Raw genomic sequence first — 20,837 nt, 5'->3', positions numbered from 1 at the left:
GTGGAGATAACAGGAGATTGCAGAGATTCATGAATATAAATGTTCAGGCAAGCAGAGGTGTTAGTGTGTGTGTATATATGTATGCATGTGTGAAGTGTGTCTGTCTGTGTGTAAATATATATGTGTGTGTGTGTGTGTAAATCCAGGAAGTGAACAGGCAGCAGGTTCAGCTGCCCACAGTTAAAATGGCTGCAGCCAGACTTGGTGGAGGGAGATTTCTGCAGCATATTTGGTAAGTACAGAATCACAGTACATATATAATATTATGCAAAGTGGTTGGAGGGAAGCTTCAGAATGGCGAATATGGTTTTGATTACAAATTAGGTGTACAGACTGCAGTTGCTCTTTAAGAAGCCTAAAAAGCAGACTGTAAAGTCATCTCCCTCCATATTTTCTTCATCCCTGCACCATCTGTATCCAGATGCTGCAAGTAAGCAAGCATTTAAGACAATTTATTTTTTTCTTTGCTTTTACAAGTTGGTAACAGGACCTCCTAAAAAAATGAATGTGACCTAAATTGTATTGCATTACTGTGTATTTGCAAGGTATTGTGATCTACCGAGGAGTGGACTAGTGTGAACAAGTGCTACAATTGACATGAAAATAAATATCACTTATAAGAGAAAAGCAAAGAGGATTAAAAGGCATTTATGATTGGCAGAAAACCTATGCTTCAGGATTTTTTTGACAGACCTAACGGAGCAGTTGAAAAATTCTAGCAGGTGCTGTATTTCATTTTTTATTTTTTTTCTGTATTTAGTTTACAGGAAAGTCTGAGTGTGATACCCGGCTCACAGACATTGGAGGATCAAACTGGCTCCTTTGACAATGTTCCAGTAGAGACCAGTCAAGAGGATTCTGTCTTTGAAACTAGTTGTCACTTGGTATGTTAACTAGTAGTAGTAGTAGTAAATTATAGCTGAACTCCGGTTGAAGTAAAAATCCGACCTTGCAGTGTGGCTTCACCCACACTGCATGGGTTAAATGCTCATATCTGTCCAGGAAACTGGGAAAAGCAATTTTACTTATCTGATTCTCTGCTCCAGCAGGCTTTTCTGTGTTCCTAGATATGTCCTCTTTCCCCTTTATACCTGTGATCTAAGGTCCTCTGATGTCATTAAGACTGCTGCAGGGCTAGCGGCTCTGCATTGGATGTGAGAGCACTGGGGAGCAATGCATCACCGGAGTGTGAGGGAGGGCTGTGTGTTGGGGGAGCAGAGGATTGAGGTAAGTAAAAGGGCTTTTCCCATCCACTGGATAGAAACCAGCATTTAAGCCTTTGCAATGCAGGCACAGCTCTGCCCACTGCAAGGGATGATTTTTACTTAATTGGGCTTTATCTAATCTTGATTGTTATCTCTGGCCACTTTACAGTACCAATGTAGCTTTTCCATGTTTGGTTAAAGGGGCTCCTGATGCTGATTACCTGCAAGAACCCCAGCAGGGGTTTAGAGCCACCAGCGGCGGGAGGCAACCCCATTGAAAGCAATGGGAGACTGCCAGGTCCAGCAGAGCATTGCGGCCACTCTCATGTAATCGCTCATGCGTCTATCACATGCAAATAATTGGCCCCTGATGCAGGCTGCCCGTGTCCAGGGCCGACTGCTCACACATGATTGCTGAAAGAGCTATTACATGTATGTGGCTATAAATAGCTGTGGAAGCCTCCCAATGGTTTCAAAGGGGCTGCCTTGCACAGCTATCATCTAATCTCCCACAGGGGACCTAAGATCCACAACATTTTGGTTAAAGCATTTAAATGAAAAAGGAAAGGCACAATCCTTGTTGCTGTTGCAAAACTGCCAAAATACATACTGGGAATGGTACTATAAACTAGGCAGACAGAAAACAATAGGCTTCCCAGATATAATATAGAGGAGAAAGGGTCTTCATATGTAAGTGTCCAGTGATCAAACCACCTCTACGCCCAGGATAATGTCCCTACATGGTGGGCACAAGCATGGGACAACCTACAGACAAAAGAATATCAGGAAAAAGAGCGAGAAAAAAGGAAGAGGGGAGAGAAAAGGAATGTTAAGTTCATTTAAGCATTCACATTTACCTTGCTGTGGTCATAATAAATTGGGAGGAAAGTTATTTTCTTTTTTTGCAAATATTGTTTTTATTAAAGTTTCAAGGTGAGTTTGTACAATAAAAAATCAATTAAACATAACATATCATATACAAGTATCCTAAATCAGTTATATTCCAATGAGTTCTTCACCCTATAACTTTTCTATCTCTAAATCAAATAAATCAACCCTTATAAATCAACCCCAAAGAAAAAAATTAAAAAAAAAGGATGGGGGGGGGGGGGGGGGGCGGGGGAGGAAGAGAGTATAAGGAATTTTCCCTTCCCTTTCCTGCCGAGTTATCATTTTATTTACTCAAGGGTCTATCATATCCTCATTTATCCCGTTTCTCCCTTGATTTAAAAGCATGTACGAGTTCCATGAGCTCCATGTTTCTGTATATTTTTCTCTTTTATGCTGAGCTGTCAGGACCAAATCCTCCATTTTATTTATTTCTTCTACTTTACGTGTCCAACCTTCTATTGTTGGAGGTATTTGTTTTTTCCAATTAAGAGGGATACAAGCTCTAGCTGCATTTGCCAAGTGACATACTATAGATCCTCTGTATCTCTTAATTGGTATCTCACTTAATTGTAACAGGAAAAAAGCCGAGTCCTCTGGTATCTTTACTTCTGAAAACCTTTGCATGGTCTCTCTCACTTTTTTCCAGAAGTCTTATAATTTGGGGCAAGACCAAAAAATATGTATTAATGTGCCTTCTTCCACCAAGCATCGCCAACATCTATCTGAATTATTTATTGCTATTTTATTTAATTTATATGGAGTATAATACCATCTTGTTAAAATTTTGAAGTTTAATTCTTGGTACCTAGTGCATATAGATGATTTAAAAACCAAGTTAGTTATATGTTGTCGCTGTTCTATGGTGAAGGCACAAGATAATTCCCTCTCCCATTTATCGAAATAGGACGCTTGGTATTTTACTTTAGAGAGGTTTATCAAATCATAAATTTTAGAAAGCACCTGGGATATACTCCCTACATCTGAACAATATTTTTCAAATGTCGTTAATTGGCGATTATAGTTCCGGGGGTTAGGATTTGACCGTAAAAAATGATTATTTTCTTCTGTGCTTACTGAATGACCACTTTTGGAGAAAGGGGAAGTAACTGCACCAAGAACATAGTATATATGGGGAGGTCAGAAGGTGGCTCTCGGAAAGGCCTTCACATCTAAATGATGGCGCAAGGAACATGATTTTACTACATTCCATCTTTACTTCTGGGGTCTTATTGCTGAAATAATTTGCAAATGGAGGGTAATTTGGATAAGTAAGGGGTGTATTGGCTCCTCTTATCTTTTCTCTTCTGTTGAATATTTTGTATATTTTATTTCTTAGACTTCTGACAGTCCTAAACAAGCACCTCTTGAAGAAGACATGGCTAAAGACAGTCGCACAGGAACTGAGTAAGTGTGGACAGTAATTTAAACACTCAAACTCCGTAATAGGTTTTATTTCTGAAGTTAACAGTAGCATAGTAGTTAAGGTTGAACAAAGACAATAGTCCATCAGTTCAACGTGTGTGTGTTAAAGCGATATTAAACCCAAAAGCAATTTTAATTATATCGCACTTAACCATTCTTAGATGTGATGATGGGGCTGCATTACTTTTCTTCTTTATTATTTCTTGCTTTTATTTTCACCTGGTGATCTAGCTAGTAAGTCTCTAGCAGATTTAGCAGTTCTATGGAATGGACAAATCATTTACCACTGACAGGGATGCTTACAATGATCAGGTGTTATTTATTTATGGAAAACCTTCATCCCGTAAGAAACAAAATGTTTGCTGCAACTGCTTAAAAGTGCAAGCTCGAGTTAGGCTTCAATTTGTTAGTGTATCTAAATTTGCAAGTACATCTAACATTACCCACCTCCCAGACTTACAGTGCTCCTTTCGAACGTTGTGTCTCTTGCTTCGCCATTCAAAATATAGGCATCCTAATACATGAGGTGTGTCACTGACTGGATCATGACGTGAAAACTGAGGGAAAAAAATCTCAAAGGAAACTAATGCAGCCACGTTTAATGATTAGTAAGGTGCAATATAATAATACATGTCTCTATCGTTCATTGACAGACGCAGCTCCATATAAATTGAACAATATAATAGCGCACACATACACAGAAAAAAGTTGTTTTCAAATCTTGCAAGGCTATTTAAAAACACCTGCTCTTATAAAGTAAATATGGGGATTTGGTCACACCATATGGCCATACTGTGCTTTAGCCCACCACTACTTCAAGGTACCCCATTTTCAGTGGTTCCTACAGCAGCTCCATATAATTCTTGACCATTGGGTTATGCTGCCCCCTACAGGAGTAGAACACTAGGCAGGAAAAAGCTTTACCAAGCCTATGGGGCCAACCTTGCAGGCATACACTTACACACTCTGCTATAGGCTTCAGTTTGTTTCTGCCTAGTTTAGGAGTAGGACCTAGTTCCCTGCTGGGACTTACGTCTTAGCTGTTTTTTTTTTTTTGGAACCTTTTTGTAAGACTTAGTTTTGTTCCTGAGAGAACTACAAGCAACAGCCGGCTGGGTTTCGGACTGGATATGCTAGATCCTTATGGTCTCCCAGCCCAGCCAGTGAGACTGCGCAGGTTATAGTCCAGCACTAGGCCTCGCCACGACGTGAAACACCTCGCCGGAACGCATACGACTTGGGTCGCCCTGAGTCGCAGAGTACCCCCTGGCCGACAGCACCCCCACCCCGGGTGCAGAGGTAGTCTGTTTGGAGTGGTGCCCACCTGATGCCGTTGCTATGGTAAGTGTCCCCCCATTTCTCTGGTGGTCTCGGGTAGATGTGGGCCCCTCCTTGGGAAAGTCGGACCCTCGGGTATCCCTCGGTTCCCCTGGCCTCTCTGTGATACCAGGCCCCCGCCTCCCACAAGCAGGTTCCTACCTCAGGGGGGTGGATGTATTGCGGCCACTGCTGCGGTTCTGTGGGGGGGGGGGAGGTGTATCCTGGGGACCCCCAGATGCCACTGTCTAATGACTCCCCTGGGGTGTCCTGGAGACCGCATGGCATGCTGTGGGGACCGCCATTTTGTTGTAGTTTTGCTCTGCATCAATGTTAAAATTTTCCAATAGAAATGCATGGGTGGCCATTTTCTTGGAGTCCACGATTGCTAGACAGCAAGGAGAAGCTAGAGTGACTCTAGTACATGACCTAGGTATTTCCTGTGTCAGATCGTTTTTTCTTTCTGCACAGAACGTTTCTATATCCCTCAATATCGTTTTTGTGGTATGTTACTGGGGTCCCTCTAGGTATTTCTCATTCACCCTGCTGAAGGCTGTTCTAGGGCTGGGACTTGTGGTGCCGCTGGTGCAGATTGCGTTTTTTCTTAAAGTGACACTGTTTTTTTTGTATTAAAGAGGAAGTAAACCCTCCTCAGGAAGTTGTACCTATAGGTAAGCCTATGATAAGGCTTACCTATAGGTACTGTAAATATCTCCTAAACATGTACCGTTTAGGAGATATTTACCTTTAATGCAGCCAGTGACGTCACTGGCGCATGCGCTCTGAAGGAACGGCTGATCGTGCCGTTCCTTCAGAGCCCCGTGCCGTGACCGTCGGCTCCCGCGCGCGTGCGCGGGAGTGACGTCACCGCGGCTCCGGCCAATCAGATGACCGGATGCCGCGATCCCGGAAGACGAGCGACATGTCATGTCGCCCGTCATACAGGTAAGAGAGCGGCACGGCGGGGGCTCGTTCTAAGGTAAGTATTTCATAATGAGCTAGTATGCGATGCATACTAGCTCATTATGTCTTTCTCTTGCAGGTTTTAAAAAAAAAAAAAAATTTTTAAACAAGTTTACAACCTCTTTAAGTAACTATGGAGTCCCAGGACCAAATCTCACCCACAGACCCCCCTCAGTGCGGTCGCATCCCCTGTCTGCATTTACAGCAATTTTGGAAAACCTGTTGTCAAAAGTGGATTTAGTTTTTAAAAAATACCACTAGTAGAAAGCGCCCTATGCCTTCCCCTGCCTCTCTAGTATCCTCAGATTCTGATGTAGATATGGCCGCCACGGACGCATGCCATCCTGGTGGATCTGTGTCTTCGCATTCTAATGGCGAGGAGGATGTATCCTCGTCAGCAGCCGTGCGGGAAAGCACGCTGGTGGAGGCACTTATAATGGCAGTGTTGGAAACCTTAAAAATGGCGGATGATTCTACAGTGTCAGGAACGCAGGTGTCTTTTGCCACCCGCAAATCCCAGAAGTCGGGCAAGGTTTTTCCCTGTCCGGAACTTTTTGACAACATTGCGGACGCGGTATTCGCTAGATGGGACCGTACCATCAAAGGTGGATCATCCGGTTTCCAGACTAAACAAGTCTACTGTGGTTCCGGTGGAGGAGTCCCCGGTATTTACAGACCCCGTGGATAGACGGATTGAGGCTCTGTCCCGCCATTTGCATGTGATAGCGGGCTCAATACTGAAACTGGTCTTCGTGATCACTCTGGTGTCACAGACCATAACAGAATGGGCGAAGTTGCTGAAAGATAACTTGGAAATGGAGCAGTTCTTGTCGGGCCTGTTGGAGCTGACGGACCAAATGGTCCAAGCCCTTCTGTATATATGTGATGCATTCCTGGATGCGGCTCCACTGGTAGCCAGAGTGTCTGCGTTGGGGGTTGCTATTAGACACATGGTGTGGCTAAAAAGCTTCATTCTGCTCCTCTAGGGGGCAGCATAACCCAATGGTTGAGAATTATATGGAGCTGAGTCTGTCAATGAACTTCAGAGAATAAGATTTTACGGTAAGACAAAAATCCATTTTTTTCGTTTTGGGTTTAATACCACTTTAGTGTGTTAAAATGAGCTATCTCACATTAGATCAGTGTAATGGAAGAAAACGCTTTTACTGGTCAATTGGACCAGGTTTTCTTAGCAGCTGTGCACATGTGGAAGAATTCAAAATGTTAAGATCTGTGCATGGTACCTTTTTGTTGTAATAGAATACGCATAAAATATGGAAACATTTCCTTTCAAGGTAGAATAGGGGCTTTTTCCCCCCTATTTTTGGTAATAAGGAATGATAGTTCTGGGTGGTTCTTTGATTGTGTTGCAAGGAAAACAGGGTGTACTTGATTGATTGATTGATTTTTATCATCTTCTTGTTTTAAAGTATTATGCTTTTTCAAAAGGCTAGAGTTGTTTGTTAATTGCATTTTCCTTATCAATACCTTTATTCTAGGGTTGAAGGATCCACTGATTCACAGAAAGAATCTCTGTCTAGACCTGCAGCTCTCACAGGAAGTAGATTCCAGAGGCCACGGCCAAACATACCAATGCGGACATTGGCTAGACAGGAGAAAGTTTTGGTATCCGAAAGAGATGACATTGCTGAGAAAAGAAATGACCTTCCTGCTGATAATTCCTTATCACAGAGCCACCAGAAGGACAAAAGTATAGCTGAAAATGTAAGGAAACTCTTTGTTGTTAGTTTAAAATTGCCCTAATACCTTGTTGAAGTTTGTAACCCTTAAAAGCATATTTAAACCTAAAAACCTATACTTTTTTAATGAAAAAAAGGGCTGATATTTCTCATAATCATGCAGTACAGAACAAAGGCAATTTATTCATACAGTTTTGAGTTACAGGCGCATGCCTTCAGGTGATTGTACACTGATAAGCTTTGGAGGTCACTCCTCCCCTATAACATTTCTGATCCCTTCTCAGAGGCTGTCGGGTTCTCTGGGTCCCAACAACTGACTGCACTGATGGTGGTCCTGGAGTCCTTGGTGTCCAAGGTAGATTTGGTCCTGGGCAAACGGGATAGCAAAAATCGTCCCCCGCCTTTACCTGCTTCCTCTGTCTCATGAGATACAGAATCTGATTCAGCTGCCGCGGATGCAAGTTACCCTTCGCGGTCTGTGTCCACGCACCGTGTGCTCAGATAGTGAGGATGATTCCTCTGCTCCTTTAGCCGTGCATGAAAGGCGCTAGTGGATGCGATTTATCAGGAAAACCTTAAAGATGGAGGATGCGACTTACGCAGCATCAGAGGCGCGGGTCACCTTTGCCACGCACAGGTCCTCCAAAGCGCTGAAGGTGTTCCCCTTTTTCCGACTTCTTTGACAATATTGTCACAAAACAGTGGGGGTGCCCGAAATGCACCTTTGCAATCCCTAAGCGTTTTGCAATGCGGTACTTCTATAAGGATTCCCTCCTTAAAAAATGGACGGTTCCTTCTGTAGTGGAAAATAAAAATAATAGATCGGCACTATAGCATAAAAGTCAGAAAACAACATAAAATGCAATTAATGTATAAAAAATCGAATTAATGTAAAGATATGATATATAAAAAGTTAAGTGCAAATCATGCTAAAAATAACAAAAGGTGATGAAGTAATCCCACGTGTGATATACCATACACAGAAGTGAAAGGCAAATTCTAAAATAATAAATATATAGAATAAATATTCAAAAGTCCATATATAATGTCAATCAAACTTGTGCAGAAAATGGGGGGAAAAAATAGTTTTTTAAAAAAAAAAAAAAAACATCAAAATTGGCAGGCGGATTACCTCATTCGATAAGCGTTGGACCAGAGAGAATGGTCACTTCATCCGGAGGTGTTTCATCAGTTGTCTGTGGTGGAGTACTCCCTAGGTGGATCTGTTGGCCTCTCGCCTCAACACAAAAGTGCAGAGGTTTGTGGCACTGTCCAGGGATCCTCTAGCCCACACCACAGATGCATTAGTGGCTCCTTGGAGTCGGTATCCCCTCTGATTTATGCTTTTCCTCCTCCTTAAGCTTCTGCCGAGACTCCTGCCCTGGATCAAGGCTGAAGTGATTCCGTTCATCCTAGTGGCTCCAGACTGGCCTTGCCAGTTTTGGTACGTTGATCCTGTACGGCTGGTTCCGGATGCTCTTTTGAGACTTCCTATCGGGGAAGATCTGTTGTCGCAGGGGCCAATCTTCCATCCCCTTTTACAGTCGCTGGCTTTGACGACTTGGCTGTTGAAAGCCAGGTGCTGAAGGATAGAGGGTTGTCGGACTCTGTGATTCCTGCACTGTTAAAAGCTAGAACGTTTACTTATAGGAAGATTTACTATCATACTTGGAAGATGTGCATTGTGTGGTGTGAATCCCTCAGGGTTCACCCTGGCTCCTTTTCGATGACTTTGATCTTGGCCTTCCTCCAATGAGGGGTTGAGCAGTGCCTGGCCTTGAGTACCATCAAGGGCCAGGTTTCGGCTTTGGTGGTTTTCTTTCAACGACCGTTGGCCACACACTCCTTGGTGCGTAAATTTCTCCAGGGAGTGAGACACTTGGTTCCTACAGTGCGGTCTCCATTGCCGCCGTGGGACCTCAATTTGGTGTTGTCAGTTCTGCAAAATCCTCCCCTGCTTACATTGTCGCAGAAGGTGGCCTTTTTGGTGGCTATTACTTCGCCGCGGAGGGTGTCGGAGCTGGCGGCGCTGTCTTGTCGTTCGCCTTACCTGGTGGTTCACAGGGATAAGGTGGTACTTCGTCCTTGTCCATCGTTCCTTCCAAAGGTCGTCTCTGATTTTCATTTGAATGATGACATTGTTTTGACCTCCCTGTGTCCCAGGCCTAAGCATCCTAAGGAAATTGCCTTGCATTCCCTGGATGTGGTTTGGCAATAAGGGTGTATCTGGCAGCTACGGAGTCTTTTAGAAAGTCAAACTCACTATTTGTCCTCACGGATGGACCTTGCAAAGGGTTGGCTGCTTCTGCTTCGACCATTTCCAGATGTATCAGGTAGACTGTGGTTCAGGCTTATTCCTTTTAAGGGTCAGGTTCCTTTTTTCCCCTCTTAAGGCGCACTCTACTCAGGCGCTTAGTGCCTCCTGGACCTTCTGTCATCAGGCGTCAGTGATGCAGGTTTGTAAGGCGGCTACCTGGTCATCTGTGCACACTTTCACAAAGTTTTATAAGGTGGATGTGTTGGCATCTGCGGATGCTTCCTTCAGCCGCAAGGTTTTGCAGGCTGCTGTTTAGAGGGTATAAAGTGTACTGGGAAAGGCCAGTGGACAGAAAAGAGAGCCTTTGAGGGATGGACAGAATGAAACCGCAGGGCAGTTAGTTCAAAATAAATTTTATTTATTTTGGTTATAAATAAATGCTAGTAACAATTAAGGTACAGACAGGAAAGTGCAGAGGTATGTGGTGCTTTACATTGAGTAATGGCGGTGATGCGATAACCTATGTGATACATTAAACACAATAATAAAGTTATGAATAGTGAATGTGACCCAGTGGGGGTGACAAGCAAATAATGTTATGCATGGTGAACATATACACAATAATAATAATACAAACAATTAAACTGACGTCCAATGGGGGGGGGGGGGTGGCACTGTCAGGGTGATCCCGCTGGCTAATAGCCAGTAGACAGTGTCAACCCTGCATGCATGAATTGTGTATGCCAGTACTGGCTACAGTGCACAAGTTCCTCCTATGTAGTAGTAGGTAAGCAAGGGAGGAATGGGAAACCGAGGATGGACAGTGCAAAGAAGAGTATCCTGGCCAGGATTGTCACAAGGATATGAGCCAAAGGCTGGTTCAGGGAGGAGTGGGGGAGGGAGGCAAGTAGCAAAGCACAGGAGACAGTTGCTAGTAGATCAGGGGGGGCCAGATGGTCCGGATATCCAGAAAGATCAAGAAGTGGGGGGAAGGAGAAGGTACAGGGATCCTGGGGGGATAGTATGTCAGCACTTATAGGGTAATTGCATAGTACCTCTATCCTGTGTGCTCAGGTCGGCTGGTAACTGCCGCTGCTGCTGCGAGCTGAATGTGTCCCTGGGGACCGAAGGAATGGATGAGTCTCCGCTGCTCCACTGATGTGTGGCCTGATTTTAGCTCTTGTCCTGGCTCTCTTGTGGGTGAGTGATTCCAGTGGTCCTGTAGGTTCTGGTTGCCTTGGTCTGGGTCCTTGTGCTGTCCTGTTGGAGTCTGTGTCGGCCTTGGATCAGGCAGTGAGGTACAGTGGCGGGGAGACAGATCGCTGCTGTCTGTAGAGCCGTCGGTTACTGTGTTCCCTCGTGCTGCTGCAGGGATCCGCCCATTACCGTTCCTGCTGCAGGTAGTGTCACGTCGTCAACATGTTTCGCAAAGAGCAGTGCATAGCTTCGTCTGGACTTGATAAGACGAGTCCTGCCAGCTATTTAACAGATCATGGACAGCACAGAGGCTGCCCTGTTCAATTAGTTGATTGGATCTGGCTGATCAGTTGCTTGTATATCCTTAATTGTAAAGACTAATAATGCATAGTGGATATATTGAAAGAATTGAGAGAGTACACCATGGCTTAGTTTGAGGGGGAGGTAGCAATGTTCCAATGGAGTAGAACATGCTGTTTACAAACAACACTAAGCAAACAGATTGGCTTTGGGGAGTTAATGAGTATACATATACTTTTTCTTTGTGAGTATAGATATGTTGCCAATTTGTGTTTGGAGACACCATGAAGGTGTATTGGGATGTTTGGAAATTCACTAGCAGTTCAGGTATCAAATTTGGCTGGGTGTATAAATAAAGGGGATGAAATGGGAGTCAATGGAGGACTAAGGACAAGAGTGGGTATATGTATGTTTAGAGGACTAGGTCCTCTTTGAGGGTGTTTTCATTTTTTTTTTTTTAAAAGATGAGCTCCAATTGTTTTATGGTTAAGCTCCATGTTACCTGGTTGGCTATGTTTAGCCTTGGGAATTATTTTTTTTCTTGCTGTTCCCACCCCTCATGGTTGATACTGCTTTGGTATGGTCCACTTAATCAAGAAGATAAGGAGCTGTGTCCGTCAATGAACAAAAGAGAAAATGGGATTTTTGACTTACCGTAAAATCCATTTCTCTGCTGTTCATTGACGGGCACAGCACCCACCCCTCTGGAGTTTGGTTTTTTTCTTCTGACACTGCTTGTAGCAAAACTGAGTACCTATAGCAGAGAGGGGGAGTATACCCCATGGGACTGCCCCATAAGTTTAGTCAAGTTCTTTCCTGTAGGGGGCAGCATAACCCATGTAGTCAAGAAGATGAGGAGCTGTGTCAGTCAATGAACATTAGAAAAATGGATTTTACGGTAAGTCAAAAATCAAATTTTTTTATTTTGGCCTGGTAATGCATTTCCTAAATTTTATATCCATCTATGTTCCAATTTTACCAGATCCATATTGTGATCTTCTCCCCTGGAGTGTATATGCAAATGATCTAACACTTGTACAAAGAAGTCCTCCAATGTAAATCTATGCAGTAAATAAAGGGGCACTAACAAAGTGCAGATTGCCCAAACTCAACATTGTGTTAACACTTCTAAATCCACAATAAATATCATCTATACAGCATCCTTCTTCATGGTATAGCAAAACTGCTTTTATACTTGGGATTTCACTTATTTCACTCTCCCCTATGTAAACAGTGGAAACTTGTTTTAGGACTGTATTATATCACAGTGTATTTATTAGTTATCGACCGATATCGGTTTTTCGTGAACGATACTGATACCGATATTTTTGCCATTGCATATCGGTATCAGCTGATATTGGCCGATATTTTCGTACATTTAAAAAATGTTTTTATTTTTTTAACACTTGACAGGTACTCTTTTGGAGGGATCTGGGGGTCTAAAAGACCCCAAACCCCTCCTCTGCACTTAAAAGCATTCAAAACGCCAAGTTTGGCTGTTTTGAATGCTGTAATTTTTTTAAATCTGGGGCCGAGTACCCCGGAAGTGATGTCATGACATCACTTCCGGGTTTTTACATGGAGACCCGATCAGAGCCAAATTTGGCTTTGATCAGGTCTTCGGCGGCCGTGCAGGCTAGTTGCCCGGGTCTCCCAGTGGAACGGGAGACCCAGGCGCGCTGCGGAAGGCGGCGGGAAGGGGGCACGTCCCCTCCCGCTCCTTCTAATGACAGCCGAGCGGCTTCAGCCGCATTGGTTGTCATTACAATACAGCCGATCGTCGGCTATGGACGCCGGTACTGGGGTGATGCCTCTAGCTGCAGGCATCACTCCGGTACAAGCACTTTCCCGAAATATCGGCAATATCGGCCAGTGCATAAAAAAAGAGAGAAAAGGAGGCGCAAACACCTGGTGCATTACCCACAGACCCCTTTAAAACTTTTATTAAAAAGCCACTGAAGAAGGGAGCGTCTCCCGAAACGCGTTAGCGGTCCAACGATAGGGACGATTACCTCCATATGTGGTGGACTCATTCTATGCGATATATGTTCTTCATGTCTGTGAGTTTGTTTTTGGCTTTTTAATAAAAGTTTTATAGGTGTCCAAGGGTTATGCACCAGGTGTTTGTGCCTCCCTTTCTCTCTTTTTTATGCACTTCTGATTGGAGTTTCCCGCCTGAGGAGAGCAGCACGCCTGTTATTCCCATTGGAGTGAGCGTTGGGTGTTAAAGTTATATCGAGGAAAGTGCATATCGGCTCTCTATATCGGCTTTGCTGACAATTGGTCGATCACTAGTATTTATATCTTATAGGGTGGCAGAAAGATTTGTTGTCACAAGGATTTGGTGAACACAAAATAATGATTCCCATTTAATATTTTATAGTGCAAGGTTTTTTCATATACATTTTAAATTATTATCTGGGGGCAGTAAAATTAGTGCAAGGCTATACTGTATATTGAAAGGAAAATGGGCTTCTGGAAGAATGGTAAAACATTCCCATAGACACACTGCTAAACCTTGTGGACAGCCTTCCCAGAGGAGTTGAAGCTGTTATAGCTGCAAGGGTGGGCCAACTCAACATTGAACCCTACGAACTAAGACTGGGATGCCATTAAAGGTCATGTGCATGTAAAGGCAGAAGTCCCATTACTTTTGGTATTTTTTTATTTTATTTTTTTTTATTTTTATATTAACTTTTAAAAGTCTGCTTGTTTGCTTTAAAATTGTGGAAGCTTAATTACTTGTAGAATTCACACAGAAATTGGGCGTTTTTTATCTTTTAGCTTGAAATAACAGGATCTCCCAGAAAAGAGGACCTTCCTTGTCCTGCCCAGACAAATTCTTCCTTGGAATCTCCCCAGCTACATCCAGGAGACTCTGATATTATTCCACCAGAATGTGCAGCTGCAAAGGAGGATATAAAGTAAGTTTATGGAGCAGTGGCTTTAGTCTTAACTTTTAAATTGGTCAAGGCTAATGAGTTAGTGGTGTCTTTGGAATCAGATGTCCAGTCCTACTCAGGTTCCTGTCTTTAAACCAAGTGGCGACAGGTTTTAGACCAAAATTTGAACAGGTTTGAGGATAACGTGATATTAAGGATTACAATGACGGAAAAGTTTTTAATTGGTCTCGACGATTGCCTCCACACCATTCATTGCCATCATCTGTTTACGATCCTAAGGGTAATTAATTCTAGGACACAGAATCCTGGTGAAGAGAGCTTAGGCTTAGCCACTGAGGCTGGAAGAGGTTATCATCCTTCCGAATTGCACCAATAAACATAAGATGAACAGATGAAGGACATTCCTTATGCGAATAGTGATGGTCCCATCAAAAATAACAATCGATGTAGCAAGAAAAAGCTTACGAATAATAAGAAATATAATTCCAACCTTTCCAGCCGCAGTCGTGGGCAGCCTATGCCCCCCACAGAGGGGTTTGCCCCTCTTGTGGGTGATGCCCTTTCCCAACTTCCTGGAGTCCATTTTGCCATACCATCTGCATCTAGGGACCCACAGGCCACCTCTGAGTCAAGTACTCACGCCCAGTTCTACCTTCCTACTTCCAACCAGTTTGGACCGCTTGACAGTGACCAACTTTTAGTGGCCAGTGACCCTATTGAGTCAACACAGGTCTCCACCTTTCCTACAGCCACTCCTCCTGTCCCTAGTCCTGATTCCAGTGCTCCTTTTTTAGGGCTACCCCCCACCGGCCTTTAGAAGGAAAAATTAAACTTCAAGAGGTAGACGTGGGGGTTGCAAACGAAGCGAGCAGGAACAAAAAAGACACGAAGGAAGCAGTAGTTTAAAAGAATGCACAATCAAAATCTACAACATTTCCTCCCACATTTTGAGTGAGGCTGAATATTCCCTTCTTTATAAGGGCCTCAGCTTTGCTCCTAATGTTAAGGCCAACAAATTTCACATCTTCAAAGACCTTAACCGGTTCATTTGGAATTTGACGGTCCAGCAGCATTATATTAAGCCCAATATTGCCATCACTCCATCGGCAGGTCCTCCAGACAGTATCTCCTCCCCTGAAGTGGGCCTTCCCAGCGAGACCCTTGACCCTGCATAATTACAGGATCTATGGGATCTTTGGGAAGAGGGTCACATTGACAGCCAACCTCTTGAGGCCTGTTTTGATCCTCCGGTCGTACACTTTTTTCGTCCACGGTCTACTTTTTATCCCTCCCAGTCGAGAGGTCCCTTCTTGGAAGCCTACTATCAAGTTGTCTATAAAGAACTTATTGACATGTGTGACACCGCCACTACACCGAGGTCCAATTTGTTATCCTCTGAGCAGAGTGCTTTAAAAGCACTTAAATCCAATAGTGACATTGTGATTACGCAGGCAGACAAGTTTGGTAGCATCGTGATCCAAGACCGGGTGGCCTACACCCAGGAGTCTCTACGATTATTGTCTGATATTGATACCCACATTGTTCTACCTCAAGATCCCCCCCCTCGAGTTCCAATTGGCCATTGGGGAGAAGGTACAGGCAGCTGTTGGGGCTGAGGTGCTCACCAAGAGGGAGGGTCATTTTCTTCTACCCCCAGCATGTAGTACTCCATATTTTTACTATCTCCCTAAGGTCCACAAATCCCTGGTGGATCCCCCGGGTAGACTCATTGTGGCCGGCACTGATAGTTTTATCAGTGGACTTTCCGAATACATCGATTGGTTTTTACAACCAATCGTGCAACAACTTCCCTCCTACATCTAGGATTCGGGCCATGTGCTGAATATACTCCAACAATATCCATGGGATAACTGATACCAGTGGGCCTCCTTGGATGTGTGCTCGCTGTACACATTAATTCCACATGATGTGGGCATTCGAGCTCTGAATCATTTTCTCACCAGGGATGGACAGTTGAACTCCCATCAGGCATTCTTCCATCACTGAGAGATAAAAATGTGATATATAATATGTGATTCCTAAAATGTGAAAAATGGAAAAAAATCCAATATATATAAAATCCTGCTTGGGGATAAAACTATGCAAATGGTTAATATTGAACGTGTATCCTAAAATTAATGGATATTAAAAAGAAAATGCTATGTGCTGGGGTGTCCGTGTGTATCACACAAATCTTATAGTGCTAAAAATATATATATAACAATTCATGTATTTTGTGAAATAAATAAGAAATATCCGTGAATAAATAGGTGAAAGTATTAGAAGTAATAAGTGTCCATACTCCAAAGCAGAAAACGGTAAACAATCAAATGTCCAATAAAATCTTGGTGACAAAATTAGTGCTGTGTTATCTTCTACTAGTGCTCAAGCCACCAGTTGTGGCAGTGATCCCAAACCAAGTGGGTGACCAGGGTGTCACTACTTTCTCCTATACGTGCACCCCCTTGTGATTGGGTGCTCACCTCATATATGAAAAGATTAGGCTCAAATGCTGAGTGTCTGGCGATCCCAGGTGATCTTAGCCCATAAACAGGTCGTTTCTCTCCACAGTAAGCAGCATGACATGTAAAGGAAGCTCACAATAGTGCTTATACTGTATAAGATCAATTTATTATTAAAAAGAAATCGTGTTGCACTCACATTTTATGGGTGCATCCAAGCACCTTTAAACAAGCCGTACAGTGATAAATAATTCTCCAGGGTACCGTTGTGGTATAGTGGGAGACGCCACTGCCGTGTCCTGATCCTCTGCAGTGGATTCAGCTGACAGTCTCGCATACAATTCAGCGAAGCGCTCCGTCCATCCATGCCCCTCCCCTACGCGTGACGACACAAGGGACCACGTGTCTTCCTCGTTACCTTGATCCATATGTAGTGGCTGTTTGATTGGCACATCACTTACTGGCATCTGGTAAGCTTATTTGCATGCTTTGGTGATTGACGCACTGTGGTGGAGGAGGACACATTTGCGCACACATATTTTTCATCCTCCTTTATCACTTTTATCCTTTATCACCAGGTCTTCTGTTCTTCAAGGGATTGTAAAGGCAGAAGTTTTTTTTATCTTAATTTACTCTTTGCATTAGGATAAAAAAACGTCTGTGTGCAGCAGCTCCCCTCAGCCCCCTTAATACTTACCCGACCCCATCTTTATCCAGTGATGTTGCAGGAGTGTCTAAGCTGCCTGGGAATCCCCTCCTCATTGGCTGAGACAGCAGTGCAGTGCGATGGGTTCTTGCTGCTGTCAATCCAAATCATTCAGCCAATCAGGAAAGAGGTGGGGGGGCGGGTTGCAGCTCGGTCTCTGAATGGACACAGGGAGCTTTGACTCTGCTCAGGTACCCCCATAGAAGCTGCTTGCTGTGGGAGCACTCAACAGGAGGGAGGGTCCAGGAGAGCTTAAAAGTGACCCGGGAAGAGGAGGATCCAGGCTGCTCTGTGCAAAACCAACTGTATGGAGCCGGCAAGTATAACATGTTTGTTATTTAAAAAAAAAAATAAAACAAGACTTTACAATCACTTTCAAGTATTTACCAGGTTCAGGCCTTGTCTGATGTTAGCTTCACTTTTTATTTTTTGGGCCTGTTAGTATTCTTTTTGCTGTTGCACACTTTCTAGTAGGATTACTGGACATTCCAACAGTATTGAGATTCCTATGTCACTCAATGGATAAGAAAGGTAATAGGATACTTATACTAGCCATAAAATCCTTTTCTTGGAATTAATTTAAGTTGGGTACACAAGTCCCACTCCTCTGTGTATGATCATGCCGTTGGTACTGCTTGCCAGAACATTTTTTGCCAGTGTCAAATCTTCCTTTAGGTGTCAGTATAACTTGACAGTATCGGAAATCTTCCTTCATCATCTACCTACCCTTGTGATGTTTGCCCAACAATCTCCACCCAACTATCTCTCAACCAACCATTCCTCACTTTACACCCTTCTACTCAACCCCCCCCTCCCGCTTTATCACCTAATCTAATTTCCCATAAATCCCACTATATATCACGTTAATGTAACTGAATAATAACCTACTAGGCAACCTTGCAACTCATTGTGAATCTGTCTGGGATGTTACAGCATATTCAAAGTATGTACACGCATGTGTACACGGAGCATGTGGCTATTTCCCTGGCTAGTTCTCTGGAGAAGTGTTCTAAATGCATTCCATTTAAAAGTTTTCACTACACCTTAATGAATATCTGTCTGTTTACTGCACTAACTGTTTCCAAATCACTTGCTCTCAAAGTATATCTTTGGAACCGTACCAGGATCTTGCATTAGCATAATGTCATGTTTGCTTCAGGCACTGGATTCTACATTTGGCGCTCACCTTGGCACATGGTGCTGTGAGTGTACTTAACCTCAGGGTGCTATACATGTGCAGGGTTGTGGTACATTCCTATGGCACCCAGTCCCTGAAGACCTCTTCAGGGGTAATACTGCCTTACAACCGGCCATTGCAGCCGTGTCCATTTTTTAAACTGTAGCTAACTGAATTTAGCAAACGAGTAGAGAACATGGTCCTTTCCTTGAGGACCCTGTTCTTCTGAAACAATTGCAACTCATGCCTATGGCGCTGCTGTTTTGCATTGGATGCCCTGCAGAATGCTCATTGTGGTTAAAGGCTTTATCTGCTTAGCTTGCATTTCGATGGTGAACACCTGTTTGGTGAATCCTATGATAAGTGATGCTCTGCCTCTCCACCTCCTCCAATCGTAAAACACTTTACATTCATTCAGAAAATGTAAAGCAATCTCGACATGGCTCCCGTGTCTAGCGGGCGACCTCCTGTGTTCAGAATACAGCAGGGCAGCTGCTCAGAATGGGACTGGGAAGCAAGTGGAGATCATTTGAGTAGGGGTGTCTACTTAAGTGATCTCGAGCTTCCAGGGACATCAGCCAGGTATGGCATATGCATAGTTACATCAATTCAAGCTGAACCAATGTAATTATGGCTAAAATATGCATACCTGGAATTCCTATTTAAGATGGTGATGCAGGCTGCACAGTTCTAGGAAGAGACCATGCATGTATGTGATCATAGTGGTGTAAAATGTACTGGTTATTGAGTTGTGTTTCACCATATATTTGATGTATATTTTTTCAGGAAAGAAAAATGTCTGCCAATAAGAGGGCGTCTGATAAGACCAAAACCCAACCTGAAAAAAGCTCCAGTGAAAGATAAACCACATTCTCCTGAACTAAGATCTCCACATAATTCTGATTCCCAGGACTCTGGAGAAATTGCAATGGTTTGTTTACTATATCAAATTTACAAATTGTTCAGCATCTATACAATTCCCTAGCAAGCAAACTAAGTAGTAAAGACCCAGAAAGTTTTAACTATAAATAGGTGTTAATCTTTTCCTGACTGTACGATAGCCAAAGGACAGCTACAGTGTGGTTGTCCAGTTCTGTAGTCCATTGACGTCCTTCCAGAACTGCCCCCGCTGCGGCGCACATCTGGTGCGCTCTGTGATCATCAATACTGCCTATAAGTGCCTTCTATCAGTGCCCATTAGAGCAGCCTTATCAGCACACATCAGTGAAGGAGAAAAATTACCTTTCCTTGCTGGGATCTCTGGTCCTGGCAACTTTCTTTTAAATGTAATTTTTTTTTTTCTCTTCACTAATTTTGTTCCTGTGAGAACTACAATCAAGTGCCGGACTGGACGACGAACTGGATAATATAGATCCTTGGGGTTCCCCCAGTCTGGCCAGTGAGGGCATGCAGACCACAGCTCCGCGTTAGGTCAGCCGAGACATAGCCGCACTGGACGTGGGCTGGCCTGCGAGTTGAACTTCCCTCGGGGACGCATACGAACTGGCTTTGGCCTTAGTCTTAGCGTTTCCTTCTGGCCGACGACACGATGCAGCGATGTCCTGTCCGGAGCCGTTCCCACCCTCTTCCTGGTGTGGGAAGTAGCTGTCCCACCACTACCCCTGTAGGGTTTTGGGGTGGACATGGGCCCCTCCCTGGGATGGTCAGACCCCCGAGTCCCCCTCTCTTCCCCCCAGCCCCTCTAAAACTTCAGTCATTGTGGGTCTTTCGGTCCCCCACTCCCTGCCCCCTCTCCCTACTCCCTCTCCCCGGGTGAGGTGATGAGCTGGCTTTGCTACATGCTCTTAAGAGGGGCTGTTTGGAGTTGCTGCTGACAGGGTTTTCCTGGTGCGCAACGGGGGGGGGGTTGAGCAGGGTGCCCTGCCATCCTGGGGGTTAGTGACTAGGGCAGGGATGTCTTCTGGGCTCCCTGCGGCATTTGTCGGGCTGGGGGAGTGGATGTTTTTACCATCCGCGGATACGGGCCTCACGTGGCCGGATCTGGACAAAAATGTAGGTCGCAGCCTTGCGGCCTATTCGTCGAAACCTATGTGAGGCGACCCTGTGAGGATGGCTGAAACCACTGCCTCGCGTTTTGGCATCTGCCTTCCCCTCCGCTGCCCCTGGGTGGTGGACTCTGCTGGGGCTCGCGTCCTGGTGCCCTTAAAAATGTAGGCCGCGGTTTGGGGCCTACTAGGTTATGTGGCCGAGTCAGGCGCTGCCGTTGGGGGGCGACCCCAGTGCCTGTAGCTGAAAGCCCCACTCTTCATTTTGGGCATCTGCCGGGCTGAGGATCTGTGCAATTGCGGCTGGGCCTCCACAAAAATTTTGGCCGCA

At 44.3% G+C, this 20,837-nt stretch overlaps 1 protein-coding gene across 1 annotated transcript in view; it reads left to right on the top strand.

Annotated features, from left to right (window-relative positions):
- The window catches only part of BDP1 (BDP1 general transcription factor IIIB subunit), a 219,527-nt gene that overhangs the window by 70,434 nt on the left and 128,256 nt on the right, over positions 1–20,837 (top strand). The window contains exons 13-17 of the mRNA XM_082243266.1: positions 761–884; positions 3,433–3,500; positions 7,298–7,523; positions 14,037–14,176; positions 19,287–19,431. Coding sequence (XP_082099392.1) covers positions 761–884; positions 3,433–3,500; positions 7,298–7,523; positions 14,037–14,176; positions 19,287–19,431 — 703 coding nt within the window. The remainder of the gene's footprint in view (positions 1–760; positions 885–3,432; positions 3,501–7,297; positions 7,524–14,036; positions 14,177–19,286; positions 19,432–20,837) is intronic.

The sequence above is a fragment of the Pelophylax lessonae genome, assembly GCF_965119305.1.
Source record: "Pelophylax lessonae genome assembly, chromosome: 1".
Lineage (NCBI taxonomy): Eukaryota > Metazoa > Chordata > Amphibia > Anura > Ranidae > Pelophylax > Pelophylax lessonae.
This window is presented reverse-complemented; position numbering and strand designations above follow the sequence as displayed.